We start from the raw sequence: 12,764 nt of genomic DNA on the forward strand, positions 1-12,764 counted from the left end.
GCCGCTTTCTGGCGAATACCAGACAATGTAACAAACACATTTCATAAGATTAAAAGGAATTTCAACATCTAGAATTGAAACCATTATTGTAATTATTATATTTCAAGAATCATTTGTTCGTCAACCCCCAAGGCTTCATAACCACGTGTGATATATATTTTCGGTCCACTGAGGCGATCAGACAGACAGACAGACAGAATTCTACTCAAATACCGCCATATTGAACACCTCCGCAATCAGCCTGTCAGACCTCTGGAAGGTCTCCATGACAACAGGAGTCCCTAATCTGCACAGACCAACAGCAGACGCCGATCAAATTAGAAGGTATACACATTTCGATTTTGAGTTACATCACCAGCTATAATGATCAAGGCTTTGTAAAAGTTTTACTCAGTCATTCCAAACAAATGATCAGATACTAACTTGACATGCCACTACTGATTTCCCCAGCCATCCCACGCACAAGGCGAATTACCAGATTCCTAAAGATTAATTAATTTAAAATAATTTTAAAATATAACAAGACAGAGGTCATAACTCGTGCAGGATGAAAAATAATGTCATGATTTTTAATACCGTTTAATTCTGACAGATGGGAGTGATATCTATTGCGATATTCGCCTGGAGGGCCTAAGGAAAAACATGAAGACTCTGAGTCAGGTCAGCCTACCCCCAGATCTCCCTGAATATGAAGCAGGTGCCAACCATTACATTCTTAGCTTTGTTCCGACGTTGAATAAATCAATGTAAAAGTCAGTTTCTGTTCAAATTCGAGATCTTCTAAATTTCGTTCAGAATTTCAGATACAAATAAAGCAATTAATATTATAATTCAAATCACGTCACATCTGAATAAAGCATATTGCAGACTGCCACCATTTTCTCAAGGGTGGTGTAATTTGTGGTCGCTCGCAATGGTCATCTGACAATTATCGTGTTCCGAAACGCAAATACTGACGACGAATCTTATCGAATGTTCCTGTGATACGGGCAATAGGCAAATGGAGTACAGCTATCGATATAGAATAATCTACGCCCTTCTGTTGTCACCGGTCGCAAAGTTTTTGGAGTCAGCACAAAGAAACTTGGTCACAACTTCGGCGAAGATGCCCGTCGTCTATTTTAAGGATATTGCTGGTATAAAAAACAGGTAACCTGGCGTTTTCGGTGGACACACTGCGAGAGCGAGTGGCATTACGAAACCCTTCAGCACAAATATCGTAAAGTTCCCGGAAGAAAATTTCATAATTGTTACCTGAAGAAAGTGCCACGTTCTATAACACCTCCCTAGGATCCCGAAATATGAAGAGGAATATTTTTCAGGATCATCGTAATTGAAACACTCAGGGTAAAGTGTGGTTAATACAGCATTTAAATAATACGCAACACTAAGTTACACTCATAGTTCTTCAACAGCTGCTGTCAAATTCCGAAGTGTCTTGATGGACACAGAATACCAGGAAAAGTCATGATTTCTTCGAAGGGCGTAGTAATTTTTTAATATTCGCTGTCGGTATAAATGACGGTCAGCCAACGTGAGTGAACGCATACAGCATCACGGAACGACGAAGCTTGAAATACCGAACAACTGATCAATAATTACGGGGTATGAAAGTTTACCCAACACCACTTTCTTTCCCATTGGGGATGACGGGAATTTTCAAGGTCATCACAGAAAAAACTGGTTTAGGTCCCATAATTCGTACAGAAATTTACCAGCACACGACATTAAATAACAACGCACGATATCGTCAACATCTGTCCGTGAGTTCTCCATAATTCTCATTACCGGGCGATAAATTTCCGGGTCGTTACAGACAAAATCCGGGTAGGATACCAGAACGCGCGCCGGAACTCACGTACAGGAAGACGTCACATGAAAACAACTCATAAGATATTCAGCCAAACGTGAGTGGACCTCGCTTACCTGTCTCGGTCGGCAGCAGACGAGGGCCTCTACTCCCGGAGCTGGCTAAAACGGCGATGCTGCTGTTCAAGGCGCCCCGGGTGTACCTTCTCACTATTGATCATCGTCTTCTGTTGGCTCTGCCCTCCTCCGGGACAACACTGGGCCAGCTCCCAGCACCTCGCTGCGCACGCGCGGGCTCCACTTCGCGTTGCCATGGTGACAGGAGATGAGGCACCACACACACTGCCTAATCGCGCGGCGTTCTGAAAGTTGGAAAATATAAACTTTATTCGGTAAATGCGCGGCGTTCGAGTTGTATTTATCCAAAGCCAGTGCGTGCTAAACTATAAGGGTTCTCGAACAATTTTAATTGACTTATTAGTTTGTTTAACGACGCTTTATCAAATTCAGAGCATCAAATGAGACGGAAAAATTTTCGATACTGAGTTCGTATAAGCAACTGTGGTATATATGATGAAATTCATGTAGCATTCGACTTTAAATACAGAGGAATACCACGAGAATTCTCTGTGAGTACAATTTGTAACCTCAGATTCGTCCTGCCACAAAGAAACTCAGTGGTGTTGAGTCCTGTAGTCTGTGTTCATAAGAGCCCTTAAATGTACAATGCGCATCTCCTTTGCGCATAATTTACGCTGTTCGGAGAGTTACGTTAATTTGTAAATAAAAATCGATCAAAATTTATGTAGGGAAGGCGCCTTAAGTGACATGCTGTAAATATAAGACGATTTAATCACATTAACATTGACCTATCAATGACTGTGTGCTTTCAATAACGTTTAGGTTATCAAGAAACGTTTGAAGCATAAGCTAGCAGTCTTCCTGTGGGTATTTTTAACAAAATAAATATTATCAAAATGCCCACAGTCTGTTATACTTGGCCAGGGCCCTGAGAAGAAAGATATACATTCTACTCATGAACTACTATTATGTTTGCCAATAAAGATTGCAGAACGTGTAATTTTATAACGATTAATAAACATTTCAGGTATGGCGGAGCTAAGAAAAGCAGCACCTTGGTTAAAAATATGATAAAAGTTGACGTCTTGTATGCGGTAAATCCATTGTTAGCTAATAAACATATGGACTGACAATAGGAAATAGTCTGTCCTATTAGCTCTGTGTACACATAGTTCACACACAAAAACTTAGTGTGTCATTTAACCTAAAATTTCTTGCATTCTTTTCCGAACCATAACCTAAAAACACAACAAAACTTATCGAATCAGTTAGTATTAACTACGACTTACTTCCAGAATGTTCACCGTATAACTGTTTCAACAAAGTGATCACAAATCTTAGGCTGCCATTGTTGATAAAATACGATCGTAAAACCGAACAGAAATGCTAGAAAATATTCTTCTGCACACGTAGTCTGAAAACATGGCTCCCTTAAAGACGCCATCTTTAACTGAAATTGAGTACCAACTCAACGAAATTTATGGCGATAGATTTGATATCATCTTTGGTGTACGTTTGTCAATAACAAAATGGTAACAGTTAACTCATCTACGAAATAACAGAATTTATATTTTCTAGCAAAACTACATCACATCAACTCTGCCATTTATTCGTGTTACGTATTCGTTGCTAAAAAAAAATGAGAGCAATAATGTTACAAATATTCCAAACGCCCTCTGCCCAGTATCAAAGAGCCCACTGTAATACCCCATTAAGGTCGTCATCAAACATCGCGAAAATGTAAACGCGTAGCTCACTGCCTCCAGCATCTGTAACACGTGTTTCTAGCTGAAGAATAAGAAATTGAAAAGTCAAAACACGACGAAGAATAAAGCTGAGCGGTAACTAGAAATACACGTTAAGGTTCAACCAAAACAGATTAAGTCAACGGCCATAATGATTCGTGTTAATGACGTAGTCGAGGCCATCGAAGACTCTAGAAACCGTGTCATTCCGAGGTACAGAGATGCAGGGTGTATGTTAATTACGCGGCTGCAAGCGAGTGACCGTATCCTACTCAGTAAATCACTCGCTGGAATACTGATTGCCTTTGCTTGTTTGTAAAATCGCACTGTAGATCATTACAGAGCCCACTCTGCGTTGTGACGTCAACCCAACAGGCGGAAGGCCAGAGATGCGTCTTTTGCTACGTTTAAATCGGATGCTGAAGTCGTCTCAGTTGAATTAAAATATACAAAACTATATTTTACCTAATACCTTATGGGTACTGCCACGGTGGTCTAGCGGTTAGAACGCTGGCCTTGTAATCCTGGGGGTCTCGGGTTCGATTCCCGGCGGTGCCCGAATTTATAACTTGTGTTGGGCAAGGCCGTGGTCTAGGCAACACGGAGTTTTCCTCCGTGGCATCCCAACAATTACTCCATTCACACACAGAAGAAGGCAATGGCAAACCACTTCTGGATCATCTGCCAAGAACGTATATGAACAGGTCCCAGTCCGAGAAAAGGATGGAAGGATCCTGTTCATATGGACCTGTCGTCAGACAGAACACTAAATAATAATAAGATGAGGTGGTCTAGCGGTTAGAACGCTGGCCTTGTAATCCTGGGGGTCTCGGGTTCGATTCCCGGCGGTGCTCGAATTTATAACTTGTGTTGGGCAAGGCCGTGGTCTAGGCAACACGGAGTTTTCCTCCGTGGCATCCCAACAATTACTCCATTCACACACAGAAGAAGGCAATGGCAAACCACTTCTGGGTCATCTGCCAAGAACGTATATGAACAGGTCCCAGTCCGAGAAAAGGATGGAAGGATCCTGTTCATATGGACCTGTCGTCAGACAGAACACTACAAATAAAATAATAACCTTCTGGGTGTGAATCTTGGTAGGTCTTGTTAAGGGAAAATAGATTGGGGTTTTTTGGCAGCTGGGCGCTTAGAGGAATATTTGGACTTAAGAGGGATGAAGAAAATTCCATAGTTTGTACTTTTCATCAGATATTACGGTGATCAGAACAATAAGGATTAGATGGGCTGGGCGTTTAGAGTTCATAAAGAGATGAGAAATTTGTACAAAAATTTTTGTTAGAAAACCTGAAAAGTTGAGTTTATTTGTAAGACCTAGAAGTAGACAGGAAGAGGTATTTTATTTGTAAACACGGTAATGAACCTTCGGTTTCCATTGATGTTCTGCGTATTTATTTTTATTTAAGAGTACAAAACAGTTTTTTTTCCCAAAAAACGTTTCAACGTGATGCAATTTGTTAATACGCATAATTTACCAGTTTTTACAAAAGCAGCTTTCCATAACCTAGAACAAAGTTAGTCTTTTAGAACTTCGAACGGAAAGAGCTCGCTCATCCATTAGGGTAATTTGAAACTTATTCGGTCTCGAGACGGCCGCGGTTAACCAAACACGTCTGTACGTGTAACAGGGGCTTCTCTCTGATTAAAGTTTATCGAAGTGAAAGTCAGCCAAGTCTGACGGGAGACGAAAGACACATCTGCGTACACTTCCAAGAAGTTTTGCATCGAAATAGGATAAGTTAACACATTAATCACTTTGTTTCAAGCCTAATATGTCTTCTGAAATACGTCATACTAACCCGACGTAAGATATATTTCTTTGGAACCATCTAGGATAAAGAGGCGTTAATAGAGAAAAAAAATATTAAAACGTATCTTAGGGTTAGGGTTTTTAATCCTTCATAACACAACGGTAAATACAGATTATGCAGAAGATGTTTTAACTCTGAATTTTACTCACAAAGTGCAGTCATGAGTTTCGTATGATTCTCGGTTTAAATTGTAATTATTTCCTTAAACATCGTCAACCAGTTGATCTTCGTAATGGTGAAGTCCTGTGTTTTCTTAGCGGTCCGGACTGAATTACTATATATTATTTAGCCGAGTTTCAGCTTCAAAAGCGTGAGTATATAAATATATTTAAAAAAAAATCACAAAGAAAATATCCTATTGAAAAACTAAGCCATCCCAGGTGGTCAACTCCATATTTTTATAGAACCAGAACGTTCATCGCCGTGTTCCCAAAAGCTTGTCACTGGAATGACAAAAGATACTGCTCGTATGTTTTAGGTTACTGAAACCCGGAAGTTTATCTGCTACAGAATCGCAGGCCGGTTCAAGATCTCGCCTCAGTGGCTTATTACGACGACTTGAAGACAAAACACACACAGTAACCGCATAGCGCCGTGGCTGTAGGCATTTCGATTTTGCCAGTGCCATAAATAATATTCGACGTTTATAAATGCTGTTTAGCTTCAAACGCAATGCAGGCAGATCGCGAGAGCTTTGACGTATCCATAATGACTTAAGTCAGACCGACAAAAACATCCGCAACTGAAACCAAATTCTGGCCAAGGACAATGTCGAAGAATCTTATGAAGTCACGTCAGTCTCCAAGGAAACAAAGAGTTTCCTAAAAATCTGACCATTCAGTCGAGCGATTTCTCGTATTTATGGAAATCCATGAAAATATATTTATAGAATTTTAGCAGATTACTCTCTTGGGGGAAAACGTCCACTGAGGAATCTGAATCTTTGGAGAATTGGTTGTGATGACGGGAGGCGAATGCAATTGTCTCCATGGCAAATGTGGTTCTGCAACCACTGCGTTAATTTTTTTATCATGGAACTCGAAGGTTCATTACCGTGCTCACAAAACTCCGCCATTTGACCCCACATTGAGCCAGCTGAATCCATTTCACATTGGAAAGAGGTAGCGAAGTTATTCTGGACCATCTACAAAGCAACATCGGACAGACTTCGTCATCAATTTCGCTTGACCTTGTGTCTCTGCTTTAGAAAGAATCAATCTGATGAGTTCACGGTTTAATGTCGTTATGTACTTACCCACCAGATGCCTCTAGGATCAGTCGGTACAATATCCTCCTCAGAGATGGCACACCATGTTATAGAGGGTGGCGCTTACTGCGGCGCTGGCAGGAACTATAAATCACATCCTCGTTTCCAAATCTGTAGAAAAAATAATTTATTCAACAATGTCTGGTTGTTGTCCATTTCTAAAATATGTCGTCATAACAACAGAATATTTGTTCAACCATAGCTATTAAATCACATATATAATAGAGAAACAGCCTTCATGATTGAAGAATAACCGAATCAAAATATAAATCTGATTCCAGTCTGACAGAAAAATTAATTCATGGCAAAGTTGAACTGGAACAAATTTACATAAACAGGAGACTGAGGTTTGGGTTGACACCTTGTAGTCTTATGTTGTGACCAACATTTTGGAGAACCACGTCACCTCCATCTTCAGTATATCGTCATACCATAGCTAAGATGGTTCGACACTTTCGTATGACAACACAGACCCAGGTTCAATCAATCTGTGATACTATAATGGGTTGGCCATGTAGAGAAGACCTCTTTTAAAAAGGGAAAGATAAAAATAGGACAGATATTTGGGATACATGTTTTTAAAAAAAATGGTTATGAGTGTAAGTTGCCCAGAATCATGGCTGTAACGCGAAATATAAATAAAAATACAGAGATGTATTCACAATAATGTTAATTCACAACACATACACAATTATTGAGGTACTCGTAACTAAGTGTCAGACTACAACAGAAATATCTTTGCTGATAAACAAATTAGACATCTGAAAGAAATTTCGAATCATGTCTAATTGTTACCATTTTCATATATGTAATAAATAGATATTCTTATCTCAAATAAAATAACAATAATGAACTTTTCAAAAACAATTTACATTCCATGACACAGTTAGCTTTCCAGAACACATAAGACCATCAGCACACACGTATTATAAGTTATTTTAAACAATTTATTTCATACAACCATATAAAGGGAGAAATGAATATAATAAAATAAACACACAAACATTACGAACTGTACTCTTACATAATGATACAATTACCGACACAAACAATGAATATATATTAGACACGAATATATAGATATATTCTGAAACAGGAAATGGTTCTATCAACCTTCATCACGTAACACATAACCTAGAAAGTTTCGCGACGGAGAATGTAATCAGATTACGTCATCAAGGATCAGATCCGTATCCAACAATGTTATTTTTCTAAGACGTGTTTACGAAGTGTCACAGATGTACATAAATTATTGCGTAAGATAATTAGAGCTTACAGAATGGTCTCCTAACCTCAAAATCTTCTTACAATATTTACATAATGCTGAATCAGCAGCACATTACTCCTCTGAAACACTTATTAGTGCCAGGAGGCCTCGTCCTTTCACTCTCTCACTTGAGTACGCATTATCGTGAGATTATTTAAGGGCAGACAGGAAACTTAATCTACTTTTTTATCAGACATTCACTGCGTTAGTAGAAACTGAGAAATATGAAGCACGATGAAAAACTTACTATTGTTATTAGGTACTTTTGTAGTGCATTATGGTGACTGGGGAAAAAACCACTGATAAAACCCAGTTAGTATAGCCAACCTTCAAACCTGAATAGATCCAACACGCGGACAATAAGCTTAATATTTACATAAATTCTGGTCCCTTGAATCCTGAACTTCAATTTTTCTGACAGACATCTTTAACACCCACGACACAGGACAACAAGGCGGTGACGTAACAGAGAATCCGTCATTCACTCTGAGGTTATGAGACCACTGGCATCTTTGCCCTCGAGCTCTTTCAACAACGGGATCGTCTTCTTCAGTTTAGTCACCTCAGGGCTGTATCCCCACATCACGAGCTCCACATGCTCTCTTGAGGGCAAGCCCTTAACTTTCCCTTCAGCGCGATACAGAGGAGGTGCATCTTCGCCTTTGATACGCTCCACAAGTGGCTTCAGATTCTTATTGCGATGAACGTCCCACGTGATGGACTTCTCGTCGTGAGAGTTCACCTTCAGCACGCGTAATTTCTTCAGGTCGCCTTCCGCCTCGAGGTAGACCTTCAGAAAGTTGGCCTCGACGCCGGGTACCTCTGTCTTGATGTCGTATCTGTCAGCCAACGGCTTGAAGGCCTGCACCACGTCCAGAGGCAGGTAGGTGAGGTTCTCCTTGGCACGGCTGTGGGATCGGTAATCGTCCAACCATTTCTCGAAAGTATCGATTGCCTCGGCCAGGTTACGAACTTTCTCGGGATCTTTCGTGCGCTTGTGAATAACTTTCGCGCGATGGAACATGGAGTTGATGATCTGGAACTGGAACGTGACGTCGCGTCCCTCCAGCAGATGAAGTGTCTCAAGTGCTTTTTCCTTGTCCTTGAAACCGGCGCCCTGGAAAGTAGTTTCGGTCGTCTCGCTGCCGAACAGATGACCTCCCGACCACCCGGACTTCTTCTCGCCGTTCGAGGATCCGTTCTTTTCCTCAGCGTCCACACCGCGTTTTTCTGATTTCACTTTTGGCATCCTGTGACAGAGAGACGATGTAAGAATACGTAACCTAAGGGCTAATGCTTCGCCAACGAGGATTATGACGAATAAACTATGTTAACAGTTCGATAGCAGAGTAATTTTATTTAACAACGCTGTTTCTACTACAGACGTTGCTCCCAAATTTTGTCTTGGACATTCTAATAAACCTACTCAAATTTTTTTTAAAAAAATTAATTGTATAAGCCTGTGTCAAACCCCAGAAAAAATTACTGCTCCTTAAATCCGCCACTGGCAACACGCCTTCGTCCTGGGGTACACTGATAAGCAGTTTTATCACACACACACACACATAAATTCTTGCCACTAAATCACTCATTGGAATTTGTGTATCTTAAATCCGCCACTGATTGCCTGTCATGGCGATATTAAAATCAACAGCCTTGTCCGAGGCAAGCATGCGCCTTGGAACGCAGACAAATCAGATTAGATTGTACTATTCACGTACTATTAATACTAGCGAAAATGGCTATAATTTTCCCCTTGAGTAAACACGACATAAAATCTTACAGAGGCTACGTAAGTGAACGTACATTTCTACAATGGAAAAAATAAATAAATCAGGACGAACAGGGAAAAATATTTCTGTTCGCTAGCTAATAAAATAATGAAACAGGCAAACGGGTGACACTATTTTTCGAATTATTATTTTATGAGGAACTGTTTCAAAAACTTGTAACTCAAGTTCAGAAACAATAGAATAACATGAAAATGAAATAATTATGAAACAAGAATAAGTTACGCGTGACGCTTTCAATCATATAAATAGGCCTAACAAATGTAAAACTTCAACAATATAAATAAAAGAATAACAGCCTTAATAATATTAACGACAATGAACAATGTCTCAGTGTTCATCCAATCCTACTAACCTGATAATTAGAGACGTAAACTTCCTTTTCACTTTCAAACACAATACAATCCTGTACTCGACTGATGCAGCGTCGATGCAGGCAAAATGTTTTGGCAGGGCGGAATGTAAACAGTTGAAGACTCGACCAATGGCGTCCTCAGGGCAAGAAGGAGACGGACCGAGGCCGTCAGACAACGAGAAACAAGGACGAAGCAACTTTCGACTCGATAAGTGTGTCAGGGTCCCAGAATACGCGAGTGATGTCACAGGATGACGTCACAGACCATAACAAACTACCAATCCGAGTGTAAGAGTACGGGAATATGTAATCTCTATTTCTGAGTATTTTGCATTTGCACAGAAATGTGATCAGTGGCGGATCCAGCAAAACCAATTACTTCTGTGCTAAAAAATTAATTTTAAAACGTAACCAAGTGACACGAGGTGACTTTAGATATGGGAGGACAATATTAAAATGAGTCTTACAGAATGTGGACTAGTTTCAAGTTGATAAAGCTAGGGTACAGTGATGGGCTGTTGTGAACACTGTGATGAACCCTCGCATTTAATTATGCATGACAAGGGAAGCGACTATCAGCTTCTCAAGGACTTTTGCTTAATATAATTATTTAATCTAACCTAATTAATTTGCTAACCTGGAATGTTTGCAGGATTTCAAACGTTTTACGAAATGTTATGACTTACAGAATAGTTTATTTGCATTCTGACTTACCTGCCTCTCCGATTTACCCGATGGAATATTCTTCATTGCAAGTAATCAGCGTTGATAATAAAGTACTTCTTCTGTTTTACTCCACTGTGCATTAAAAATCCATCGCACAGAATTTATGTTTCCGCTCCACTGATTAAAAGTGCTTTGACGTGATTGTACCTACAACCCAGAGCCCTTGGAAATTATCGGTGTTTAACATCTGAATCGAAACGACGTAAAAACTTTGATTTCAGCGCAAATTTTTCCTCTATGAATTCATATTTAAGGTTAAAATACCCAGCAGATGGAGGATACGTCCACAAAGCGTTATGCTCAAAAGACGAACATCGGCTTTTTATCGCCGCCAAAAACCTCAAAATTAATAGAAAATGGTCCATTTATACCTGAGTGGACGAATTCAGTCATTATTTGGGGGGGGGGGGGGTATGGGGGGGGGGATAATGAAAGAAAAATGTCTAAATCTGTCTTAAAATTCAAACTTTATGAAAAGTTACGTGCGTCAGGATTAAATTATTAGTGAAGGAACATTCTGCCTGCGCGTGCCTTGTGTAACAGCGGTCATTGATGTAACAGTCGACGTCAGCTGACTGTCATTCATCGCCGATCGAGTTGCTCAAAGTCACCTGCCTCAAACACGCAAACAGAAACGGAAGTTTGGTCGATTTTGTCCTAGGGTTTACGTTGGATAGGGACACGTACAAACTAACATGACGAGGTCTCATTATCGTCTTTTCTCTACCCGTGGCTGTAAACTCCGGAACCATGCATTATCAGTCACACCGATAAAATAGTTTCCTGGCCAGTGAATTCGTCCTTTTTTGCTCGGGCAAACTAAATCAGATGAATAATTTCTTCGTTCATTTGACGACACATCTTTAACTGCGTAGTTATATCACCCAATGAGAGTATAATTAATTGAATGAGGAACTTGAGAGAAAAAGTTCGTTCGGTGATTATATCGGAGTGTGACGTCACAAGTGGTTCTCGTGTCGCATGAGGCACACTATCCAAGAGAGATGCGAGCAAAAATTTCATGAACCCGATTCGTCGAAAAAACATTAAAGAACTTAGTCCGTACCGAAAAGAAAACACAACTTTCCACCATTACGAAGATCAACTGGTTAACGCTGTTTAAGGAAATAATCGCGGTTTATTCCGAGAATTATAGTTCGTCTGAATTATATTTAATGATTCAGTCCGTACCGCGAAGAAAACACCACACTTCACCATTACGAAGATCAAGTGGTTAACCCTTTGAAGTCAAAGCTCGTCTAAATATTACGTATTTAAGAATTCAGTCCGTACCGCGAAGTAAACACTTCACTTCACCATTACGAAGATCAGCTGGTTAACGCTGTTTAAGGAAATAATCGCTGTTTACAGCGAGAATCTTACGAAACATACAAATAAAAATGCAGTGTTGCTGATTGTTAATAGTACGTGGTACGTATAATTACCAGTATCCGGTTACCAAACGTCAAGGCCAATCAGGCATACGAAACAGCAAAATGCAGGTGGGAATCACTTTTTCTCGGTGTTTACAACAGTGACAGAGGACGTTTATTCAGGATAAGCGACAGATAAGTATAATGACCAATGTCTGTCTTCTATTTATATTTATGGTGTATTTAGCAACGCTGCCAACAGCTCAGATTACATAACGTCGAATGATACAACGTTTTATTAATAATTAATAAAAATGACGTAAAATTTGTGTTTTTATTTAGGGTACTATCCTGGAATTTACCTGGAGTGTCTGAGAAAAACCATGAAAAATGTATCATAACAGCCTTTTTCGTTTCACCAGGAACATTATCAGTAAAAGAATTAAATTTGTCGCAGGAATTTTCGATGAAATTACTAATATTCCGATGTCCACGTATAGTTTTATTTGGTTGTGAGCT

The 12,764-nt window shown here is 39.8% G+C and overlaps 2 protein-coding genes across 8 annotated transcripts in view; both read right to left on the bottom strand.

Annotated features, from left to right (window-relative positions):
* Window positions 1-2,070, bottom strand: part of GluClalpha (glycine receptor alpha 1) — a 51,273-nt gene extending 49,203 nt beyond the window's left edge. For 5 of the 7 annotated variants that reach the window (XR_002543188.2, XM_022064692.2, XM_022064689.2 and 2 more), the window contains exon 1: window positions 1,927-2,069. The gene's annotated coding sequence lies outside the window, so the exon portion shown is untranslated. Of the gene's footprint in view, window positions 1-1,926 lie in introns of all 7 variants that reach the window. The other 2 variants (XM_022064690.2, XM_022064691.2) reach the window with 1 other exon arrangement.
* Window positions 2,071-7,387: 5,317 nt separating this feature from the next.
* Ude (Uracil-DNA degrading factor) lies at window positions 7,388-10,301 on the bottom strand. The gene is made up of 2 exons (XM_022064702.2): window positions 10,147-10,301; window positions 7,388-9,251 (listed from the first exon to the last, which is right to left on the bottom strand). Exon 2 carries the CDS (start codon window positions 9,248-9,250, stop codon window positions 8,483-8,485), a length of 768 nt encoding a protein of 255 aa, XP_021920394.1. The 5' UTR covers window position 9,251; window positions 10,147-10,301; the 3' UTR covers window positions 7,388-8,482.
* Window positions 10,302-12,764: the final 2,463 nt, after the last annotated feature.

Source organism: Zootermopsis nevadensis, unplaced genomic scaffold (assembly GCF_977971745.1).
Source record: "Zootermopsis nevadensis isolate Lab colony 2312 unplaced genomic scaffold, Znev_1.0 Znev_ptg000021l, whole genome shotgun sequence".
NCBI classification, from domain to species: domain Eukaryota; kingdom Metazoa; phylum Arthropoda; class Insecta; order Blattodea; family Termopsidae; genus Zootermopsis; species Zootermopsis nevadensis.